The 25,313-nt window shown below is 39.7% G+C and overlaps 1 protein-coding gene across 7 annotated transcripts in view; it reads right to left on the reverse strand.

The window, feature by feature from the left end:
* Positions 1-25,313, reverse strand: part of TOX2 (TOX high mobility group box family member 2) — a 269,513-nt gene that overhangs the window by 144,660 nt on the left and 99,540 nt on the right. For all 7 annotated transcript variants that reach the window (XM_081866796.1, XM_081866793.1, XM_081866798.1 and 4 more), the window contains exon 2: positions 12,557-12,622. In XM_081866796.1, the coding sequence (XP_081722922.1) occupies positions 12,557-12,607 (51 nt within the window). In that variant the 5' untranslated portion in view covers positions 12,608-12,622. The remainder of the gene's footprint in view (positions 1-12,556; positions 12,623-25,313) is intronic.

Genomic DNA, 25,313 nt, shown 5'->3' on the forward strand with positions numbered 1-25,313 from the left:
CCTCCCCACCATGCCACAGTATGTAGACTCTTGATACAGAAAATAGACCTATATACAGAACTATACATGAGTTGATCTCCCCTACTGGATCAGTAATAGAGAACATTATTTGTATGAAAATCTCAAGTGCAATTTCTGGCATCTCCAGGTAGGGCTGAGAAGACCCCTGTCTCAAATCCTGCAAACCCACTGTCAGTCCAGGTAGACAATTCTGAATGAGATGGTCTTTTTAATTCCAGGCTGCTTCCTGTGCTCCTATGCATCCTATCAGTATTTATATGTTCAGTATTTATTTGCTTACCCCAAGAAAATGGTTTCAAGAATCAAATAATTTCAATCTTGCAGAATTAGCATGAAGAAATGTAACATATATAAGACACAAATTGTGAACAGCATAAGAGGAATAATCAGGGGGTGAGGTGATTTGCCCACTGAACTGTATTAGAAAAACTTAGCTCATCACCGCTAGACATCCAAGCTTGTCAATTTATTTAATTCTCCACCACGTCTTTAGCTACATTAGCAGTGGGGAGTGTGCAACATTTTCTGACTAAAAGGAAAGAAAACACACCACATTGATGAACTGCTGGGTAAAGAGTTAGCAATATGTTAAAACCCTCTGGGAAAACTGAGTGATATTCTTGTGTGTGCTATAGAGTCATAGCTGTCATGATTATTTACTCCCCTCTCAAATGAGATTCTGAAGATGTGTTCCTGATGTTTTAATGCACTTACGTAGGGTTAGACAAGGTTCAACAAACAACAAATGATATATAGAGTGCTTGTTTTAATACAATGTGTATGTGATTAGCAATGATGTTATGACCAATGCAATAAAAGGTGCTTTGGTAAATAAACAGCAATGTCAAAGTAAATATTGGCAAGATTGCAAACTAATGAGGGTGAGAACAGGAAGCCAAAGCAAGTTTTATCATACATTGCTGCTATTAAAATAAAAGGAAACACACTTTTATGTGGGCGGATGGGGGGGGGGCAAGTGCTAAGAGATCTAAACAATATACCTTTTTAAAATGATACAGTTTCTATTAGAATCAAAAGTAATATTTTTAAGGCAGTTTAAAGAAGATGAGTCATTCTAATACTTGATTCATATTATCATAATAGTCACCTGCAATTTTATCCTGCTGTTAAGCCCCAAAAAGAAAAAATAAAGGCATCCCACAAAGGAGTAAAAAGTTCCTGGTGTTTCAGCAGAGCTAATGGAGAGACCTTGCAGTTCCATCACTCTCCTTCTCACACATCCTGATGGAATGGCTGCTATAGATCACAGCTGAGGTTGCGACCTAATGCATCTACTGCTTTGCAAGCCAACTATCCTAGCAACCTTGCTGCTGATCTCACATATGAATTAGCTCTTAGAACAGTTATTGATGCACCAAAACCAGAGATTCCACTGTGCCTCTACATTTCACAGTCCAGTGGATGCATCATCCTTGTGCTCTACCTGCAGCTAGGGAAGAGATGGCAAAAACCCATACACACCAGGTTGTGGGCAGGCCTATCAAACCTTTTCTCCCCTTTACATCTGTGATGGTATGGTTAACATTGCTTCACTGCAAGGTAAAGAAAGTCTATTCACACAAACAACTTGTCAGTTGTGTTTCAAGCAGCAACCAGGCTATTGATCAGATATATGAACAGTCTAAAATTAGGGAATATAAGACTGCGTTGTTTTAGTGTGGACAGTGCTCTTCTTTTTATACATTCTGATGTCTTTTTAGCTGATTACTTTGTGTGTTTACTCCACTTGTTTTCAAACTTGAGGGATATAATATAAACTTAAACAATAAACTAATTAAGTTCAGCCACACACACTCTTATGTCCACATGGGTTCATAGAACTGTGTGTTGGCATCTGTCTGTCTTGTCTCCCGAGACAGAAAGATGCCAATGCACAGTTATATGAACCCACGTACCAGCATTCAGTGGACATCACAAATGATCAGATTGCAAACTTAGAATAAACGCATTGGGAACATATTTGTGGAAGTCTTATTTCCACCTGATTTCTACCACAGCCTCTCTTCATAAGCATTAATCTTGATCCACAAATTCAAAACAGTTCTGTTAATGGTTATTAGCCATGTCAAGTGGGACTTGCAACAAAATGTTGTGGCCTGGAGTGCTCCTGCTCCAGGTTTCAGCCAGTCAGCATTTCTTCTAGGAACTGTCCCCATGCCCCCATTGATTCCAGCCCCTCCACACTTCAACAGTCAGAGAGCATTCTGTCTACTGAGCATCCAAAGTTCTCACTGGATTGTTTTAGCCAACCATCCACCTTGGGTTTCCCAGACCTTCCATCTTATATATGGAGGGTGCTGCTTGTTGTTGTTGTTTTTTTAAGTAAAAAAAGGTGTTAAAAGGAGGAAGTTCAAATCTTAGTTATTAATTGAACATCTTGGGTTCTACAAGAGTGTACAACTTCTTCAGATTTTGCCCCCCCCCTTGAAATAAATCTTCATACAGTAATACTACAAGCTTTCCAAACAGAGGAGAATAGATTTTCACTTCCCCAAGGCATCTAGAGACTGAGCAGAAGAGATTAATGAAAAACAGAATCACAACGTTTCATCATGGAAAAAAGCAGGCATATTGTGATTATATAGTATGTTAGCTACATTAAGCATTCTTGCATGGTGTACATGTCGTATAGACTTGTTGTTAACCAGTTATTCCTTTCTCCCTTGTTGTCATTTTCTGCTTGCATATATTAAAAATAAATTTATGTAACCCCCCCCCATATATTATTATCATTTTACTACCCTTGCTAATTTTTTAGACAGTTAACATTTCCCCATTTCAATTCTTTGTTGTTGCTGTACTTACTTACTACAAAGCACTCATAAGCACAGTAATTCCAGCCTATAGCACAGAGAGGAAGAGATAGAGGGCAATTGTGGAGGAGATCAAAACAGTGCACAACCTCACTAACAGCAATGGTTAGCAAACAGATGGTAGAGTACCACACATGGCAACCTCAAAGCCAATTGCTCAGTACTGCACAATGATGTGGACAACTGGCAGACAACAAACCTGAATCAATAGCTAATGCCTGTAGCCACACCTAAAGTGGCTAACCCTGTGGTAAGACCATCTACAGCACATAAAGTCCTCCTAAAGGAGTGGGGGGGGGAATCTGGAGAAGCCTGCAAGACTTTTTAAGGAGCATTTTCCCCATCCGATATTTGTCCTATCCATGTCAAAGCCCTTATGAGATGTAGAAGAGCAGGATGCAACCGTGTGGTACAGAAGGCAAAGACCCTCAGAGCAGGGCTTTTATGGTGGCTGCCCCACAGAGATATGTCGAGATATGACTGGCGCCCACTATCAGCACTTCCTAGAAACAACTGAAGACATTTTTGTTCTGACAGGATTTCCCAGCTGGATAAATGTGTCTTTTCCACAAGTGTTTATTTTGTTTAGTTTTAGTTTTGTTTCAAATGTATCTTCTGGATTACGTATTTTTAACTGGGTTTCCTACCCCCACCCCATTTTATTGAGATAATTTCCTGTGTTTAATGAGATAATTATGCAGAAGATGGTTTTTAGTGTGTTATTATTACCCCCAGTAAGAGAACTCAGAAAAAAATAATTTCTAATGCATAATGCTCATACCCATTACAATTTTGGTCCACAAGAAATCCTGGGCACAACTGTTATTAACTGAAAGGTGAGGCAAGGGAGTTGAGAAGATGCTTCTCTCCTTTCTTAATGTGGTAATGTGCTGTAAGCAAAAAGCTCAAATGGAGGGATATTCACACAAAGTCTCTTGCTGTATGTCTCCATTGCTTCCCCATGCACAACAAAGCCCTCAGCTTAAGACAAGCTCCTACCTATAAAAATAATGGAAGCATAGATGACAAAAGTAGAAATATCTAGTTCGTTCAAAGAACAGGCTAGGCACCATCTGTAATTATCCATGGAAAAATTATCAGATTAGATTTATTTGAATTAATAATACAAATAATGCAGGTGACCTTCATAAAAATCATGCCTTCTAAGAAAAATGCTAGGAAAAAGAATTTTTTGTAGCTTCTGAACCAGTAACAAACGTTAGAAAATGAATATATTGAAGATAAATTTTATGTTTCAACATTTTCCAATTATAATACCCAACAGTGCAGTATGATATGGCAAAGGCTATTAATGAGTTGTATTTCAGATCAAAAAAATAAACCCAACCAGAATAAAACTTAGCTTATCACAAGTTCATAAGGATTCTTGGCTGTGCTGAACATCAAGTGGTACCATAACTGACAGATCAGTCGACTGACATAAAAATTCAAACTTACCCATGTATGAAAAAAGAAGCAATAACATAATGTATCATTTTATGCCCTGTTTTAATAAGTTGATGAACATTAATGACAACTCTGGGTGCAATCCTGCTTGCTCCATGCAGAAGGTGCAAGGGTCTATCATTGCCCTCCATTCCCACATGACAGCCCATGTTGTCCATGTCTGAGCATTTCCTTACAGCAGGAGATCTCCTGGAATTTAACTCAGACCTTCAACACAAAGTCACTCTTGTCAGATATGGGAGCAGGGCCTTGTGTCTGGACCTGGACAGGAGGTGGTGGTTGCACAGTGCTTTCGTGTGAGGCTTATGCTTGACGTGAACACTTCATCCATGACAAAACTCACAGCAGTGATGACTGGGCACCCAACCAGAAATCATGATAGAGAAGAGGGAGCGATATTGGACTCTTAACTGAGCTCCTTTGTGCCCTGAGCTCCATGCTCAAGGCAAGTGAGATTGTGCTTTCTTATCATTAATGCCACACTTTATATTTCAAGAAAGTGTAAGAATTCTGGCTTTGAACTTAATGTTAACTTAAAAAAAAAACAATGGCACAGGGATTTTCACATACCTAGGAAGAGCTCTCCATAGACATGTCAATTTAACCAGTAATGATCCTGTTACCTCATAGGAAGAAATTGCTTTTAAAATAAATGATGAAAATGTTGGGCATGTGGAGTCCAGAAGGGTGAATTTTTCTACACGTGGCAAATACATTCAAAAGGGCTACAATTTTATTTTTTTTAATGACTGCAGAAAGCATAAAGGAGATGGCAGGGTATACTTTACTCCTAGACCCTTTAATTTACCTTCCCAATTACATTAAGAAAAATATTGCTAAAGAGGATAAAGAATTAATTCTCAGTAGGGCCGTCACAGCACGAATAATTTTGGTCCAATATTGGAAGTCTCAGAAGTGCCTGTCTGAGGCAGAATGGCTATCCAAATTATGATATACTGCTGTGCTGGCTAAATTAGGATCTTAATCAAGGGGTAGAGAACAAGGCAGAATACAAGACACTTGGGCTGTTTTTCTTTACTTATGGGGAGAAAAGAATAGGTGTCCAGAAAGGATTAAAAAAAAAAAAATAGTTTCATTAATTTAGAATGTTAGAATTATTCCTAAATGCATATATTTTCTGGAGCTTTTAGAAATGATAAATTATTATATCCATCATTGGGTGTTTCTTTAGATGCTGCATATTTCCTTCTGTCTTTGGACATGTACTGTAGGAGGGTTATCATTTTGCTTGTTGCTATGTTTTGCTTCCCAAGTTTTTTGCTGCTGTTCTATTGGGTCTGTTCAATGAAGGTCTACCAGGCTTGCGTGTTGAGCATGCTGCTTTATGGTAGTGAGTCTTGGACAACTTACACCCATCAGAAGCGATGCCTCAATGTCTTCCACATGTGCTGCATCAGGAAGATTTTGGGCATCACATGGCAGGATAGAGTCTCAAGCAAAGGTGTGCTCCCCCAAGCCCACATTCCCAGCAGGTTCACACTCCTGTCTCAGCAACATCTACGCTGGTTTCGTCATGTCTACTGAATGGAAGATGGCAGGATCCCCAAGGATGTACTCTATGGGGAACTATCTTCAGGCCCCAGGCCCATTGACAGGCCAACTCTGTTACAAAGATGTTTGCAGATGAGACATGGAGGCTGGCAACATTAACCCCGCCATGTGGGAATCCCTTGCAGATGACCACAGCACCGGAAGACAATCAGTCAAGTTGTGTACCCCAGCAGTGACCAAAGAAGGAATGGCTGCTGGGAGGAGCACAGAAAGCAGATACACCACAGTACACCAGCATCAGCACAACCAGACACCTTCATCTGCCCCAGACGCAACAAAACATGTCTCTTCTGTATCGGTCTCTACAGCCCCAGCAGGAGCTTTAACTCTCCAGTGGTTTGACTTCATGCCTGAAGGAGAATTCTTCCCTTGTCTCCCAAAAAAGATGGATGCCAGCAACTATAGAATTTTGGATGGTTCTTCTTCTAATATAAATCATCTAGATAGCAATTAAGGCTTGCATATAATTGTACCTTTAAAAAAGAAGAAGAAGACTGCAGTTCGGTCAGTAAAAATGATAATTTCAGAATTAGTCTAGCCTAGCCTAGCCTTCTCCTGCTTTGCATTCACAGGGAATGTTTTATACTGAATATCATTTGGTCCTGCTTTTTCTGATTGTTTGAATAAGCTCAGTATGCATAACGTCATTTTACGGATTGGTCAGTAGGTGGCACTGGTTTTGCCTAGTTTCCTGACCCATAGTTTAAACAAACCACAGTTCCCAGGTTTTGATACCATGGGGATTGGAGAACTGCGGTTCATTGAGAATCAGAATAGAAAGCTTCTGATCTCTTTCTCACCGGCAAAATGAAAAGAGTGACAGGGGACCACATGAACCTTAAATTTGCTGCAGCTCATTTGCACAGTGGGAAATTAGCTTTTCTGCTGACAGAATGTAAGGCAGATGGCCTTAATTTTTTATGGAGTCTGTAGAATTAAACACAAGCCTTAATTTCTCCAAAAGGAAGAAATTACTCTGAGTTTTAGAAAGAAAAGCCAGCAGGTTGCTCCTACTGCTCATGAGCATCTTCCACCTGTGGGGGTTGCCTCACTTTGCCAAATGGTAGAGCCAGCCCTGGCCTAGAGTCCAATGAGACCTTAGTTTGAGCCCTCTGTATTATTGCCACCAGGGAAGTTTAGAGAGAGAGAGAGAGAGAGAAGAGGGTAAAGGTAGAATGGCAGTCCTGCAAGTGTGTGTTTCTTTAAGAATGGGGACAGATAGTTTAAGCAGTTATGAGCCAGGCTTAGGCACCAAAGGCGTCAAGGCCCAATTCATAATAGGCCCAGTTTAACGAATTTACTGTTCAAATCCCATGGAAAACCAAGCTCACGCTTATCACTAGTTGTTCTTTCTGGGTTAGTTTAGTGGAACACTGTAAGCCCAGTCTTTCTGCCTCAACAATGGTACCGAATGGTAGCAAAATCAGCAGCAGCAGCAGCAATATAAAGCTGGTTGAACAAGCTAACAAAGTAAACACCATAAAAAAAATACAGCAGCAACGAAACAACCAAGTGGAGACCAAATTAAAACCAACATCTTAAAAGCAAAACCTCAATGGAAAGCAGCCTTTTCACTTTCCATTGGAAGGTAGAGGGAAAGGGGGTCCACCATGTTACTGAGAAGATAACTGCCCTTCAGGCCCTCACGTATGCACGCATGCTTTGTGTACAACATTTATACATGCTCTGTTTTTACAGAAAAATTAAGTGTGATGAATACTTAACAATAATCACAAAACCATAAAAAGCAGCAGGCAATTTCAGCATCAGAGAATAAAACAGCACAGAAATATCACTGAAAATATACAAAAGATCAAAGAGTCAGTGGATTCAAATGCATTGTAAAATAAAACAGTCCTAACATGGTGCCAGCAGCCCCTCTGGGGAGGCATTCGATAACCAGGGTGCAAACGTGGAAAAGTCCCTGTAACATTAAAAAAGTGTGAGAGAACACCCGCCACGGGGAAAAGAGCATACTGTTTCCTGTTTCAGAAAACCATTCAACAAAAAGATGTGTGGGTGCAGCCATGAGAACAAGAAGTGCAAAACACTGTTTCAACATTTACAACAATATATAAACACATCATTTGTCTTGTGTTATTTTCCCGGCCTTATACTGACTTGGGATCTTTAGTGCTATACAGATATGAAAAGAAAGAGGCTTCTGTGATGGGCTGGTGTGAAATCATTTTATAATCATAGAACTCATGAGCCCAAACTGCCAAAAAAAAGCCATTGGTAACAGCCCTAATAGGACTGCAACCTTTAAGCAAAAGGGCCCTTTCCCCAGCAATTTTTAGCAATACTCAGGTGCAAGATAAACATATATTTCATCAAATTTGAAGAGCAGATATGGATATAAATTGCATTTCCATCTTTAAAATTACATTAGTGGTAAATGGGAAAGAATCATGTCCTCGTTTATATATATTTTAAAAGTGGTCATTTACACGTTTGAGTGTGTACGTGCTCTTTGTATCCAAGGTGCAACCCCTGAATTTTGTGCAAAAATTATTGCATTCTAAGTAGTGATCCCAAACTACCACATGGAATATCACCACACTAGTTATTTGAATCCCTTCATAGTTTTCTTTTGTCTATCTTGCTTCTCCATATTATATTCTGCATGGCTAGATGAGTCATCCTGGCCCTTGGACTGGGATTCTTTGACCTTTCTTCATGCATTAGTATGTAAAATTATTGCTTACGTTTTCCCAACAAAGAATACTCTGAGCATCTAGCTGCTTTCATTATTCATGCTCTATTAATAATACACTTTGAGTTTCATTCAGAGGTGTACTAGGAAACTTCTGTTCCCAGTGACCTAAGCAGTTTCAGTTCAGATGCTAATGAACTTCTTTTATTTGGCCTGACCTTGATAAGCAACAAAACAAAGAGTTGACTAGCTGTACCAAGCCCGGTGTTTAGACATTGGAGTTTTTCAGTATTTCTCTAGATCAGATCTTTTGTGTGGTGACAAAATAGAATTCCTACAAAAGAAACATGGAAATGTGCACCAGTTTTTAGGAATAATTATCAGCATATTATTTCACCCTCATACCCAACACCAACCCCACTTGGACAACCATGTGCTTAAAAATAAGATTTAAAAGGCTAGCCTGTCTGCTGAGGGCAGATTATCTTTGGCAATCACTCATAGCCAAGTAAGACTGTCTTCCATGAACAGTCTTAACAGTGAGTCTGTAAGTGACTGTGGAGTACAATTCTGGATCCACACGTCCTTCCACAGTGGGGACATAGGTTTCCAGGTGGAGTTGATCATGGTGAGGGTTTGCCAAATGTGCCTTCCTCTTAGCACGTTTCTCCCTTTCCTGAGTTCGAGCATCTTCAAAGTCCATGACACCTTTGGTAAAGGCTGTTCTCCAGTTGGAACACTCGCAGGCCAGTGTTTCCCAATTGTTGGTGTTTTTACTATTTTTTTTAGATTTGCCTTGAGAGAGTCCTTAAACCCTTTTTGTTGACCACCAGCAGTCCACTTTCCATTTTTAAGTTCAGAATAGAGTAGTTGCTTTGGAAGACGATAATCAGGCATCCGAACAACATGACCAGTCCAATGAAGTTGATGTTGAAGAATCATTGCTTCATACACCCAAATTGAAGTAAATGGGATTGTGTCCATGTTTAAAGCACAGTATGTAGCTGGAGGAATTGACCTAGTGGTAGATATCCTTGTATCCTTTGGAATCCCCTCCCATGAAAAACCTATGTAGCTACCACTTTTTTCTTTTCCATTTGTGCTTTCAGAAGTTGAATCTGTAAACATGCTCTGCTGTTTGTTTATTTTGCCTTCATTGAGTTTTTCATGTTTCATTACGTTAGGATCTTTTATGATCTGAATGTTTCTCATGTTTATTGTGAACCATTTTGGAAATTTACATGGAAAGTGGTATTAAAAAATACCACAAATAGGTAAATGAAACCATGAGGACAAACAACATTAGCAAACCTCTTTTTCATAGTGTGGGGAAGGGTACTAAACTGAGCCCTTCTGTACCCTTGCCTGAGTTTGCAGACTGTAAGTCAGAAGAGATGCTGCCTCTTTATCTGGGAGTAGGCACCACTGAATTCAGCAAAACTTACTTCCGAGTAGACATGGTTAGGATTGTGTGGTAAGGAATGAGATCTGCACATACACAGGCAAAGGAGTGACAGGGGCAAACGCTGCTAATAATTTGCCTTATAGGTGTTAGAAGTTTCTAGCTTCACCTGAAAATACTAAATTTTCCTTCAAGTCCTTTCCCTGTTGTCTTTATTTAGACTGTGAATCTGTGAGTACTTTGCTGTTTACTTTTATTTACATACAGCGCCCATGTCATTTAGGCATTTTGACAAATATTAAACCATTATGATGATAACTCCACAAGAAGCTTGGAAAGAGCAGTCAATGATAAAAAGATTTGAAAAGTATTGGATGTGACACGCCCTGAACAGATGGAAAGGGCTTGTGTCCCTTAACCTGCTCGACTGCTATGCCTAGGGCTCCCTTACGCACACATAACTGACGTTACGTAGAAAAAAATGTTTTGTATAACCAAGGTAATGGGTATTTTATTGAATGTGCTAATCATTAACTTAGGGAATGTAGAATGCAGGTTTTTGTTTTGAACACTTTATTATGGTGTTATGACTTTACAATTAATAGTTAACTTTGTCACTTTGTTTCTTGCCCTTTGAAAAATTAAAAGCTTTTCTTCTGGCAGCAACTGGAGTTTATCCAATCTCTAGAAACTTCTGCCTGGATATATGTCTCACTTCACCATATCTGACAAGCTCACATATTGTACGTCTGAAGGTGAGCACTCGTTTTTCTTCTTGTCTTTGGTTTAACATTACTTTTACATCATGGTCAATCTCTGATCTACATGTGAAGCAAACACTTCACTTAAGAATTCAGATATATGGCCAAGACAAGATGCCTGCCAGAGTAGTCAAGAACATATTGCAACCTTGCCCCAGAAAGCAGATATCAGCATCCAAGAAAGAAAGATTACAGCAGTCTTTGCCTAGATATAAATCCTTTGTGCAGGATTATACTCTGCAATGTTTATTGCTGTGCATTTCTGTGACACAGACTGATAACTTACAATATGCACTGAGTACTACATTATGCGGAATGCAGTTTGTAGTCTTTTCTCAAACCTCCAGTGGAGCAATCAAATTTACTGAAGACAGTGAAGCACGCTTGCAAAGATTTGCTGCCTATTTACTCAGCTAAGCCAGATGCATAGGAACACAGGGTGGTGCTGCGTAAAAGAAAACCAATCATAGGATTGGAAAGCACTTCAAAGGTCTTCTAGGGATGCAGGAAGCTGCCTTACACAAGCTCAGTATTGCCTACACTGGCAGTGACTCTCCAGGGTTTCAGAAAGGGGACAATCCCATCCCTATCTGAATTGTACCTGAGACTTTCTGCATGCAAAGCAGATGCTCTACTACTGGGCTATGGCCCTCCCCCATCGCAAATGTATCTGGGCCTGTTTCCAGTACCTTGAATAGCTATTGCAGGAGGGGAGTCTGAGGAAATGAGACATATAGCGGTGAGGAGAAATGAAGTTTCTGGCCTAATGGACAAAATAAAAACTGAAAAATCACTGGGACTATGAGAGTTCTCAGAGAATTCAAATGTGGAATTGCTCATCTTCTCACAAAAATACATGACTCGCCCCTCAAAGAAGCCTCCATATCTGATGACTGGAAAGTTACCTATTATTTTAAAAGGGGGAGAGTCCAGGGCAGGTCCTGGCAATTAACAGGCCAGTTAGATTAACATCCGTCCTGGGAAAACTGGAGTAAAGTTTTGTTAAAGATAAAATAGCCAAGCATGTACAGAAGAACATGCTGGGGGTCATCCGGCAAAGCTGAATGTTGGGAGATTCAGGACAGAGAAAAGGAAGGAATTCTTCACGCAAAACAAACTGTGGAAGCCTCTACTACAAGATGTCGTGGTGCCTGCCAACCTGTATAGCTTTAAAATGGGATGGCGAATGAGGCTACTGCTGGCTTCTGGTCATTATGGCTATATGTTGCCAAGGAATACTAGCCATTGTTGGGGGGAGGCTGGGACAGCAGGAGGGGTTAATTCACTGGTGTCATGCTTTGGGCATCACAGAGGCATCTCATTGGCCACTGAGGGGAAGAATGTTGGACTATACGGGCATCTGGTCTGATCCAGCAGAGATGCTCTTATGTTCTTAGTAAGGTGCCACAAGGCAAAAAGAGCATCACAAGTGCAATGAAAATGATGTCAAGCAAGCCGACCGGTCTCAAATCGTGAATCCTCATTTGAAATGAATTTCAAAGCCAACCCTGTGTGAGAGATCAAATGTATAACATGAGAAGTATGAGTGTGCCTTTCCTCCAGTATGCGCCGGCTTTTCATAGGGTAGTAAAGGTTAAAAGTGAAACGAGTCTTCCTCTATAAACGCTGTTCTGAAATGGTAGAAAACCTTGCACAGCCTTTGCAGACATTTACGGGGAAGGTGACATCTGAGATGCTATTTGACAACTCTGCACTATGCCATGTCCTTAGTAATGCACAAGCAATTCAATTACAACTAATACAGGACAGCACACAAGCAAATAATGAGCATTGTTTGATACCCTGCATATACACACAGCCCACAAAGATTGTTACGTTTTACCTGATTTGCTGAGAGGAACTCCTGGTTATTGTCATTCATTCCCATATACATGTTCTCTCCGTCAAACTGGAAAGACAGAAGAAACCAGTGGTTATCACTGTAGCCAGGAGAGCTAGGTTCTGCTGCTATTTTAGGCGTTTTCCAAGCACTTTCATTCCAAAAAGTTCCATTTTGCCTGAAAAGGGTGAGCTCATACTGACTCTCCTTCCCAAAGCAAAATGGGTTGTATACACCAACTTTCCCATGGGTGCTCTTCATTAACATGGACAAGGACATGACCCCACACATTATGCACCTATAGAGAGGCATCCTGGGATTGCATGTCCAGTGTAATCAAGGCTCAGTTTGCACCTACTGAATGAGACTCCTAAGAAATAAAAAAAAATAAGGCACACAAGAAGAAGTTCTATAAATCCCACTGTAAGAAAAACAGAGTACTCCACACCTTTTATCACCCATCAGGATTCAGGGTGAAAGTCAAGGAAGCTTTACTCAGAGTAGACCCATTGAAATTAATTAACAAAACTGAGGTCCACAAATTTCAATAGGTCTACTCTGCATGATTTTACACCCAAGGATGCACACTGTCCCCTCCCCCACATGTTGCACCTGACATTGTGGGGTAGTTAATTTTGCTCTTCTCCCTTTCCTCCCCCCTCCACTGGGTCCCTGGAAACCTGAACCTTTAAGAAAGGATTCTACTTAAACAAGGGTATTCCCACCCCCTTCATTTTGCCTGCTCTATTCTTGTATTGGATTGCAAATGGGGTTCATTCAACTCAGCGAGTGTTAGAGGCACAGTCTCTCCCATCTAACTTGATTATAGGTTTTCCTGTCATGGCTCCCCTGAGCCAGTTTGGAGCTGGTTGTAGGTGAACCAAATCATCCACAGTGAGTTGTCCTAGCAGCTTATGGTAGCCTATGGTGGGTAAGTACACTGCAACTTCCCACCTAGGAAAAAATATACCTGTATCTTAGAGTGTGTTCATATTATTGCTTTTGAGTACAGTGAAATTGTTGTCTTCTGCTGCGTTTCACAGCTCCCCCCCCCCTTCCCAGCTGCTCACATCAGCAAAGCTTCAATTCTTTTATGTCTGAGCGCACACCAAGGGATGTTGAGCGGTGGGGGTGTTTCACACCATCGCTAGAGTTGGATTAGGAACAGCTTTAGGGCTCCAATCAATGTGAAGCTGGTTTGCAAAACAACGCAAAGCACAGTGGTACCTTGGTTTGCATACGTCTTGATTTGCATACATTTTGGATTACAAACACATCAAACCCGGAAGTGTGTGTAACCTTTTTTTTTGGATTATAGCCCTATTATTATTTTTTTGAATACGAACAAAAAAAAATTGGAGGCCCCATCGGCAAAAGCGTGTCTTGGGTTACAACCTGTTTTGATTTACAAATGGACCTCCAGAACAAATTATGGTTGTAAACCAAGGTACCACTGTACAGGATACAGATGCATTTTGGAAATTATAATGTGAACATGGATGAAAAACCAACACTGGAAATGCAATGAGCGAACAGTAAATGGGAATGTGAACACTTCCTTGGTCTCCTCTATACAACTGATTTTCTGACTTCTAAAGATGCTACCCATGCCACTTGGAGAATGGCACTATTTACATCTCGGATTGTGTGTATGTCTCGGTTTGTGGCAAGCTTTCTGCTTGCCAATCCTTCCCTGCTTCTTGATACTTTGGGTTATCCTCCAACCAATATCTCTTGCAAAGTCATTTGGAAAGAGAAGCAGCAGGCTTCCAACAGAAAACTGATCTTACAATTAACAAGAGTCCCTGCCCAAGACACAAAGTCTCAGGTGACCCTTGTCTCCTGAATGAAGGAAAGACCCTTTGGCATACAAGGCTTTCTCAATCTAGCAGCTGATACTCAGATAGCTCTACTACGGGCACAAGATGCTGGGTGTAAACCCTTGTAATTATACAAGCCATATTGATTTCTTACAAATTATACTTTCTGCATTAATTACAGTATTAAAAACATGTAAACCTAAAAGGAACTGTGACAAAGATTAACCTGTGCTCCAGTTTTCTCTCCTGCTCACCTTTACTTATTTCTTTTGTCTCCCTCCTTTATTCAGCATCTTATCAGCATGAATCTGTCAAAACTGCTCGAGTGAAATCTTACTCATCTGTATTGCTATGGGGCAACGTAGCAAAAATTATGCACAGGTGGTGAAATATCACGTAAGAGTGCTTTGAACCGCAGAGACTGAGAACCTGAAGGAAATCACCAAACTTGTTCTGATTTCTTTCTCTGGTGCACATTCTTACAGGGAAGGCCCCAATCTTACCTTCAGAACTGTGCAATGTAATAAAGCTTCTACAGTAAGCTCAAGCCAGACTTAAAGAACCTCTTTCTTGGTTACTTTATCTGAGCACCAGAAAAGGACTGGATGCCATGACACAGCTAGAGGTAGCTGATCTTTTGCATTATTATTCAAATTATCTGGGATTTTGAACAAACAAAAATATAAAACAGGTCAATGAAACTTTTTTAGTACATCAGCATCACTGGTTGAAATCTGTAAACTTCAGGCTTTAAACAGAATTCTTCTGTTTAAATGATTTTGAACAAAGGCTGAAAGGCTGGACCTATATGAAATGCTGGCAAACATGGGATCCTGCAACATGATTGCAGGTGCTGGGTGGTCTTTGCAGGGGGAAATACTTGGGAGAAGTAGGAATGCTTATCTCGTCCACCACATAACACTTCTCCCCATCCCCCAGGTACCATTTGCTGGAAATGTTGGGATGCAACCTAGCTTGTAGTAAGTATGGTGGTTTTGCATGGGGAGAATGCAGATAAAGGAAGGAAACTCCAAGCTTCTGAGACTGTTTTTCCGAACTAACATGCGCTAAACTGATACTTTTAGGGTTGCTGACCTCCTCTATCCCTTCCTTCTCCATTCTTCCCACTATGAGAAAGAAGACATCTTGTGTGTCTTTACCGAGATGAAAGAATAAGTATGGCTCTTTGTACCTCCAACTTTGATAGAATTAAACTAGGAACTACCTAAATATGCATTTCGTTTAATAAATTTAACTTTCCTGTCTTCCACACTAAAAATCACAGTGAGACTGTATCTAAGGGTAAACATGTTCCTCTAAGATATTTCAGTGCAAAAGTTCAAACTTCTGATGCATATAAACTCAATATGGCATCAGCTTTCCCATCAGCTGGACTCAGAGCCTGGAAATAAACCTGTTTAGAGCGAGGGGTGGTAGCAGAAGAACAGAAGAAGGGGTTGTAGGAGGGCATTGGCAGGCAAGGAAAGGATAATAATTCCCTTCCTCCCCATCCCCCTTGATAAACATCCCCAACCCTGTTATTTAATAAAATACAGAACTGGAGACCCCTGTTTTACAGCTTCATATGTAGCCCTAGCTAGCAAGGCATTAACTGAAAATAACTGAAGAATTTTAACCACACTGGAGAAAACCAGAAACAATAGCTTTGATAAATGACACCTTAATTTATATGACATAAAATAAAGTGCAAGACTCAAAGACCTGCTCAGTTCCTTTGATGACACCAGTGGCGTAGCGTGGGTTGTCAGCACCTGGGGCAAGGCAAGTAATTTGCGCCCCCTAACCTGTGGATTTGCGCCCCCTAACCCGTGGATTTGCCCTAACCCCAGATGTTGCACCCGGTGCGGCCGGGCCCCCCTGCACCCCCCACGCTACGCCACTGGATGACACAACTACTATGTCATCATGCACTGAATTGAGTTTATGTAAGGACGGCCACCACACTGCACACAATGAAAGGTAAAGTAATAGTGACCCGGGTGTGGAGAGGCTGGCCACAAACTGTATTGCATCTGTTACACAACATGAAATCAACCCATGCTATGTACACCATATGACCTACACAGGGTCAGCAACAGTCAGGGCAGGATTCCCCTACTCCATCATTCCAAATAAGCACCAGAAAGCTTAGTGTTAAATTGTGTTGTACAAAAATGTACAAGCAATAATGCATATCACTCAGTCACCTTTTAATTCTTTTAAACTAAGAAAGAACAAGAGACAAACTCCCACTCTTCCCCCTCAAAAATATGAAACCTATGGATTTTAGAGTTTGGGCCTACTAGATGAATTGCCCTAATATGAGTTATGGAGGAACATGAATCCTTTTAATTACCCTACAAAAAGTCTCTGAACTGATTTGTCTGCAATTTGGCAGGCTTGCTTCACCCTAGAAAAGCTCCTGTGCTTGTAAATTTCATCCACTCTGGCCAAATTGGGGGGGGGGGAGTTACAGCTATTTTAGATTCCCAATTATAGTGAATCAGGAACACACAGCTTCATTTTATACGGAACCACTTAGAACTCGAATTTACAGACCGATGCAGATCTTAGGGCTGATGTGGAGTCACACATGTGACTTCAATATTACAAGCATGTTCCTATTTTCTTCTGTGAAATGTTAGAAGGTACGCTGTTTCAGATATTGTTGCATCATATCTAGTCTGCCATAATCTCAATAATTTGCAACAACATTAAGCGGTCCAGATTCCAAATCAGTAGAGCTGACTCCCACAATGATGCAACTAGAAAACAAAGGTTGCAGCTTTGAAACCATGATTACAAAACACAATTCAACAGGAGGTGAATTTAGCATTGCACCAAATATTGCATATCTTCTATTCCAGATGTACACTACTGCAAGCAGGCAGAGTATTAATCTACATCTCTCATAAAATGCATGCTCATTTCTATATCCATTCAAAAACCATTATTTTCCATCTCCAGGATGAAGCCCTAATTGTATCAGCTCCTTTCTAGAACTAGGCAAGAAATTGAGTTCATCTTCATATCTATGCCTTTTTAAAAGGTGCTATTTCCTTGGAAGCAAATGCAGACTCTCCCGTTATGTAATTCCAATTTGGTAAAACATACTTGTTTTATTGCTTTATATACTATACTTGTCGCCAACTCAGTAACTGTAATGAAGCCTGTCTTGAAAATTACTGTGCTTCTGATTGCCAACCAGTGAGGCTGAAAATCAACCCTCAAAATTCAGGGGAAACTTCAGAACTTCCTTACTGCAGATTAGATTTTTATTTTTTTTTTTACCCCTCCAGGCAGTAAGGGCACAAACAAATTTATTATAAAAATTCTCCTGCCAGGGTATTTTTTCAATTAAATGTTTGCCACTTATGCTATAGCCAGGTATAGGAAATAAATAATGTGTGCTGCCTTCTCATTCTCATTGCACTGCGCAATGAAATTGAAGACAATCGGCTTCATCATTCCACACTGATTTACGGTTGAAACAAAATATTTTAATGTTTTCCTTTTGTTAGGATGGTTTTCTCCCATTTCAATTAGAAGTATCTCCTCATGCATGTTGAGATACTAATCAATTTCCAGATATAAGGACATACATTCATCATACTCTATTTCCGATAAAAAAAATTGATCTGATTTATCCTTAATTACCTAAACATCCTGCACAATGGAAACAGTTTTCTTCCTTGTTCTGTTTATTTGAGAGAGAAAATAGCCCGGAACTACTGTCTTAATTATTCTTCTGTCCCCATGCAATTGATTTAAAATACATATTTTACTTTGTATGCCCAATAAACAAAGAAGAATTTTAGAGCAGAAAAAGAAAAACAGGCATGGGTGATGTCTAATTCTTGCAAAGCTCTGAAATATTTTATCTATTCTATTTAAATTGGATATTAACACTACCATCATTTTATTTGTATGCTGACTTTCCATAGTTAAAATCATGCTCAAGGTGTCTTCCAACGTGAAATTTTTCTACATAATTACAAATATAACAAAAGTAGTCACAAACCATTAATAAAACACATTAGAAAGTACTCAGCCAAACTGAACAATTTCCACACAAATCGTAAGATTGAAAAATAAAGATTTTATTATTATTATTTTTAACCCTAAATCATACCCCAAAAAGAAGAGTCTGTTCAGCAGCCTTGGCTTTTGTAGGTGGAATCAATCAGGTCCCTGCCCTCCCAGGCCAGATGTAAAAAGGCATGCAAGGCAGGGAGCAGGTCTCACAGCCAAAATGGTCTATCTATATTAATACTCAGTTGGTTAGAGTGTGGTGCTGATAACACCAAGGTTGCAGGTTCAACCCCCATTTGGGACAGCTGCATATTCCTGCATTGCTGGGGGTTGGACTAGATGATCCTCAAGGTCCCTTCTAACTCCAGAATTCTATGATTCTATATATAATACATATAGTGTATATAGTGCATCTATACACACCACCACTAACAGGAGGAGGAGGAGGAGGAGGAGGAGGAGGAGGAGGAGGAGGTCGTCAACAAGTGGCCATTATTACTACCAGGGGCCAAATTACATTTTTTAAATGGATAGGAGGATTTTTTAAAGACATTAATTTGGTTCTTCAACAGGTAATTCCCCCCTTCAGATTACAGGCAAGTTTGTTGAAGAACAGAGTTAGGAATTTTATTTTAATATTCATTCATGAGCAGCGTACCAGCTTAAAAAACATCAGGATTTGGTAGTTTGCATTCAACTATTTTTGATACCCACTTACTGAATTTCAACTGTTGCTTCTGATACTTGGGTCTCTCCTTTTGGCTTATCTACTATCAGATTTTAATTGAATTGGTTCTCTTCATATTATATTACACACACGTATTATATTCCTCTGTTTGTTCGCTAGCACACTGTTCTTCTGTGTTGTTGTTACTGTTTGCTGGTTACATAATTTGAAGTAGGGTGGGACTGTGTGAGAAATAACACCACGCCTGGGATTAACTGACAACCAGCCATGGAGGTGTCAAGCTGAATTCAATGGCTTAATCGAAACAGAAAACAAAAAAAAATCCTTCCAGTAGCACCTTAGAGACCAACTAAGTTTGTTATTGGTATGAGCTTTCGTGTGCATGCACACTTCTTCAGATTGTTTCTTCTTCTGTTTCAGTGTATCTGAAGAAGCGTGCATGCACACGAAAGCTCATACCAATAACAAACTTAGTTGGTCTCTAAGATGCTACTGGAATGATTTTATTATTATTATTTTGTTTCGACTACGGCAGACCAACATGGCTACCTACCTGTAACTAGATCAATGGCTTGATGTTTGTTGAGTGTGGTGTCTGCAATGAGCTCTGGTGAAAAAAGCAACTAAGTGTCTTTAACCTTTTCGTTCAAACTTCAAATTTAGCAAAATACCACCCTCCATGTTGCTTAGGTAGTAACTACAAAACAGATTCCCATAATTTTTTTTCTTCTTCAGTTTGCAATTTTAGGTCATTTGTTCTAGATAAAAAGCAATGGAACAAAGCTTTTTAACGTTTTTAAAGGTAACATTGACATGCACTACAAATACTATAAGCACTATAAAAATAGTAAAAAGAAAGCTGTAAGAATTGGGATTTTTTTGTTTGTAAATGATCTTTAAAAAATACAAACATCTTGTCCAGAATCGGACCAGGAAAGCACTGTCAACAAAGCAGCAAATTTCACAGACATTGCTGGGAAAGCCTGAGAGTGTTCCTGGAGTTGGTTTTGCTCCTAAACTATCTGGTAGCACCTGAGCTCAAAGATGTCTTTGCAGAGTTTTGCCAGATGCTGTAGCTATACCAGCCAGTGGAGAAAGAATATCTGGCCACTTTAACACATCTTGTTCCCAATCAGTATAGACAACTGCAAAGCACTCTGTGTGGGGCTGCCCTTAAAAAGTGTTTAGCCCCACACAATTGTAGCAGCCAGGGTGTTAAATGGGGCCCATTTTTTGAGTACTGTATGCTTCTCTGGTTCTAATTTGCATTGGCTTCCAGTTCATTTCTAGGAACAACTGCACAATCCAAACTCTGGTTAGAATCATAGAACTGTAGAGTTGGAAGGACCCTTAGGGTCATCTAGTCCAAACTCCCTGTAATGCAGGAATCTCAGCTAAAGCATCCATGACAGATGGCCATCCAGCCTCTGCTTACAAACCTCCAAGGAAGGAGTATCCACCACCTTCCGAAGGAGTCTGTTCCGCTGTCAAACAGCTCTTAGAATCAGAAAGTTCTTCCTGATGTTTAGTCAGAATCTCCATTCTTGAATCCATTGGTTGGTGTGTCCTAGCCACTATAGCAGGAAAAAACAAGCTAGCTCCATTCTCCACGTGACCACCCTTTAGATATTTGAAGATGGCTATCATATCTCCTCTCAGTCTCCTCTTTTCCAAGCTAAACATACCCAACTCCCTCAACTGTTCACTTGTACAGTTTCTCCTCTGTGTGTTTGTAGATGTACGGTCAGTTTCGAACCTTCACTGATGCACTTTCCGCACTCCATACATTCAAAAGAATAAAAGTAAATGTATGTTTTACTTATAAAGCTGTAAACCAGGGATCGCTAATCTAGCAGCTTTAGATATCCTGGTTGGTGATCCTGTTTTGTGGGTGGTTTGTTGGGTGTGTGTGGAATTGGGGTTTGTTTGTGAAAGGGCCTTTCTGATGGGAGGTGGATGGGAGGCTCAAGTATGTTCCGTATGTGTTTTATTGAGAGACTTTCTCTAATTCTGTGTTATACCGCCACCTTCAAAGCAGTCGTTTTGTAAGTGGCACCCACAGCACTTTCTCAAAATTCAGAATATGCCTGCTGGCCCAAAATGGTTGTTTACCCTTGCCTTAAACGGTTTGGGATGTTGCAAACTGCTTGATGATGAAGTTGTTGTTTGTTTATTAAATCTGTATACTGCCCTCCATCTGAAGATCTCAGGGCGGTTCACAACAGAAAGAAGTTGTGTATCATTAACAGCGATATCAAAATCCCAATTTGCAAATGCTACTATTTTGACTGAACTATATCGAGCTTTTAAATACTGAAGTATTATGGGATTTTTAAAAGATATGGCTATGTCGTGTCACATACTTTTGCACAGAACAGATGAATGAGCCCATAGGCTCCAATGCTACCAAAATAAACATGCTTAAAATAAAGGCGGCAGGATCAAGAGAGCTTCTGGGTAGTTAATATTCGATATCCAATGAAAACAAGGGGAGCTTTTGCATGGGTTTGTCTGACAATCTTAAAGTCTTAAGTCTTAACCAATCTTAAAGATTATATCTACCAGGGATGTACAGGAAATACCCTTTTATTTGTTAATTAAAGCATATATATATTATATATATATTACGTGAATAGCAACACTCTTGTGTCAATACTTATTAAATTTATACTGTCATGCAGGTTGAGATATAATAACACACACACCTGCTTTTATTATTTATTTATTTGTAAATAAAACTTCTAACTTCATTATTAAAAATTACATTTCCTACATCAGTGGTGTCCAAACTTTTTCCATAGAGGGCCAGATTTTATGAACTGAAGGGCAGTGAGGGCCAACCAAAGGGCCAACCAAAGTTGCTGAGCTTTTTAGGATTGAAGTTGCTGAGGTTTTTTTAGGATTTTACCCCAGGAAATAAACTGCCACAGGGGCCAGATTAAACCGACCAGCGGGCCAGATTAGGCCCCCAAAACAGACTTTGTACATGCCTGTCCTACAGGCTTTAAGAATCGAAATACTGTAGTTTTTTCTTCATCCTTTTTCTCCTTCCATCTTAGCTGTAATATTAATCCCTGTGCTAGTTCCTTCCTTGTAAAGTTCCAAGTCCTTGTGGCAGATCAGAAGCCATATGTACAATCTGCAGGGTTAATACTAAAACAAACACCTCAGAATGCTGCCATGCCTGCTTTGTCAATGCGCATTTCTGTCAAGTCCCAGGGATGTAAAATGTCTTCCTCTGGCCTGCTGCCATCGAAATCTCCTACCCACAGGGCCACCAGTGTGTTTTCCTAAAAGAATTATTAAGCATCGGCTCCCTTCTGGGAATATATACCACTAAGGTTAGCCTAATCTCTTTTAACTGCAGTTTTCCCATTAAGACCTTTATACAAACTCTTGCCCACAGTGATCCACTTAGCATTATTCATTTGACCACTGAAATGCATGGATTTCCCCTGAGTTGGTAATGTCAAAGAGGGTCAATAGTTCAGCAACAGATTTATTTAAACCCTCAGAAAACTATAGGGAACTAAGTAGCAACAGTTCTATTTCTCACTGCTGCACACACTATGTGACAGGGCTGACCACCGACTTTGTTTTCATCGCTACAGCATGCATTGTTATTTCTCACGCTATTTAGGTGGTTACAGAAGCAAAGCTACTGCAAAAGTGATTTGGCATTTACTAAGGAATGGTTTTCAAGCTGCTGTGAGATTCTGTTTTGGATTTAATGCCACATTTGGATTTAAAGCCGGTGAGGTAGTTTTTCTTTCAAAGGATTCTTTCTTTCTACTTTTATTTTATTATTGCAAGAGAGAGAAAGAGGGACAAATTCAAGATAAAAGTGGCAATTCTGACTTTTTGGAAGCAAGTGCTTTTGAAACAAACAGGACCTCCTGCTCAGTAAACAACTTCAAGGAGTGTCAAAGAGAGAAGTGTGCTCCTCATCCCAGTCCTTTCAAGCCTAATAACACATGTAGTTCATGTACATTTGCTTAAAAATAATTCCCACTGGACTACAGTCTAAGGGTGCTTTATGGGTTGCACTGTTAATCATCAACAATAGTAAGGAATTTGGAGGTACTGCTGCACATTAAATAATACAGCTACTCCTTAGTGGGCATAATTCATATAATAATTCACACAGTTTATTCAAGAACTTGCTAAACAGTTCAGATCCTTCCCATATAACCCTCAGCTTCAGTAAGAGAAAGTTAGTTTTTAGACTGAAATGGAAGCACATTAATATTTTTCTCTATTTCAAAGTCTAATTACAATTCTTCTCCCTCTCTCCCCACTTTGCCCCTGCCATTTTCTCTTCCCATTATAGCCCTCAAATTGGCCTGCAAATTTTGTTCCTTATTCTGTCCCTCCTACAATCTTTGTCATGGAAATTAGAAACAGAATGTGAAAACACTGCAGAGATCAAACTCCTGAGCTAACCCTTTCAGGGCTGAATGTATAAGAAAAAGGAAAGTGTTATAAAGAACAGAGATTACTTTGCAGCCATTTTTTTCGTTCGGCTATTCTTTCTATGTCCTTTTTCCTAAAAGACCCCAATAAGACCCCAATATTCTTTTCTATGTCCTTTTTCCTAAAAGACCCCAATAAGGAAAGGCTATAAAGATTTCTATATTTCTACAAAACCGTGGGATGGGTCCAATAGAATGAATTTCTTCTCTGTTTAACAAAGGTCAATACTTTTTTCTTAAATCGTGGAGATGTACTGCTGCTGTTGCTTTCCTTTTTCCAACTTTCCCCAGTAGTCTATAGATGCCTAAAACCCAGGGATTACTATACTAGAGCCAATTAAATTACTCTCTACAGGGCAAAAGAGAAAAATCTCAACCACACATTTTACTTCCCCAAGCATCACACTGCAGCCACCTTACTGAAGCTAAGCAGATTTGGGTCTTCTTGGTTCAAAGATTGAAGATTCCTGGAAACCCTAAATACACTGCCTTGAATTCATTGATAGAAAGATGGAATCCATGTAAATTCCAGGGCAGCTTTAAAGTCTCTCCTTTTGAGAATGAACTGACAATATTTTCTTAATAAATGTCCATTATTAAATATGCAAATAGAGCTGGTGGGAAGAAAGCAGCTTTTGCCACTGAACAGTATCCAAAAGATGTTCCTGGTGTATCTGAGACTTCGGAAACATTTCAACAGCAAGCAGAATATACTGCTCCAAAACATGTTGGCAAAGATTTACCCAGTAAGATATGCACAGGATGGCAGAAGATCTGTCAAATTTGGCTTTCATTTGACCCTCAGAAAATACCTTTCTCAGCAGTATTGCCACAATTCTGTTGGAATAAATAAGTCCTACTGCAAGTAATCAAAGCCTACTCTTAATATACGGCCCTTCTCTTTAAGTTACCCCGGGCATTGGCCCAGGAAATGAATACAGGCTCTAAATGCAAGATTGAGAGAGGAAAAAATAGTTATGAAATATGTACAGGAACATTTAAACTTAACCCAGTGTGAGTTTTCAAAAGCCAGCAGGCAAAAAACCCCACCATCACTACCCAGAAACATAGATCCCACTGATCTATCTGAACATATCCCAGTAACTAGACTTGAAGTGGCTTTACTTGCTAGTGACTTAATTTGCACCACTGTTATGCAAAATGGGCTTTGGAGCATTTTTATAGGATCCACAAACACCCCTTTACTGCATTAAAACATCTGGTGATTTTTTAAAATCAAATGTAGGTCTCTTTTGAACATTGCAGCTTTCTTTCACAGGGCATTTCCTGCAACTGATTCTGTGACCCCTTTGAAAAGCATGCAGAATGAAATAAATTTTAATACAGCTTTCCCATTTGGTCATTTTCATAGTAGGAGTGACAAGCTCTGGTGAAGAGAAATCATGATATAGAAACTGACTAATAACTTTGGGGCTAAAGTTTTCCCTAGGAATAAGAAACCCACAGTTAAGTTTACTAATATTCAACTGCTTGTCACATCTGCAGTTTTACATAATCATAACATTCCTCTTATCCAGGCATGTTTTGTGAACTCACTTCATCAGATACGCACTGCAACAATGGAGTTAAAATGGCAGACAAATGCAAAAACCACCTGTGTCGATTCAATTTAAAATAGGCATAATGACCACTCCCAACAAAAGTAAATGTATCTTTGTAATGTTAAGTAAATTAGCACTTGTACTGGGACTGGAAACCATTATCTATTCAAGTCTCAAGGAATGTCA

The sequence above is a fragment of the Podarcis erhardii genome (assembly GCF_964252035.2).
Source record: "Podarcis erhardii genome assembly, chromosome: 6".
Taxonomy (NCBI): domain Eukaryota; kingdom Metazoa; phylum Chordata; class Lepidosauria; order Squamata; family Lacertidae; genus Podarcis; species Podarcis erhardii.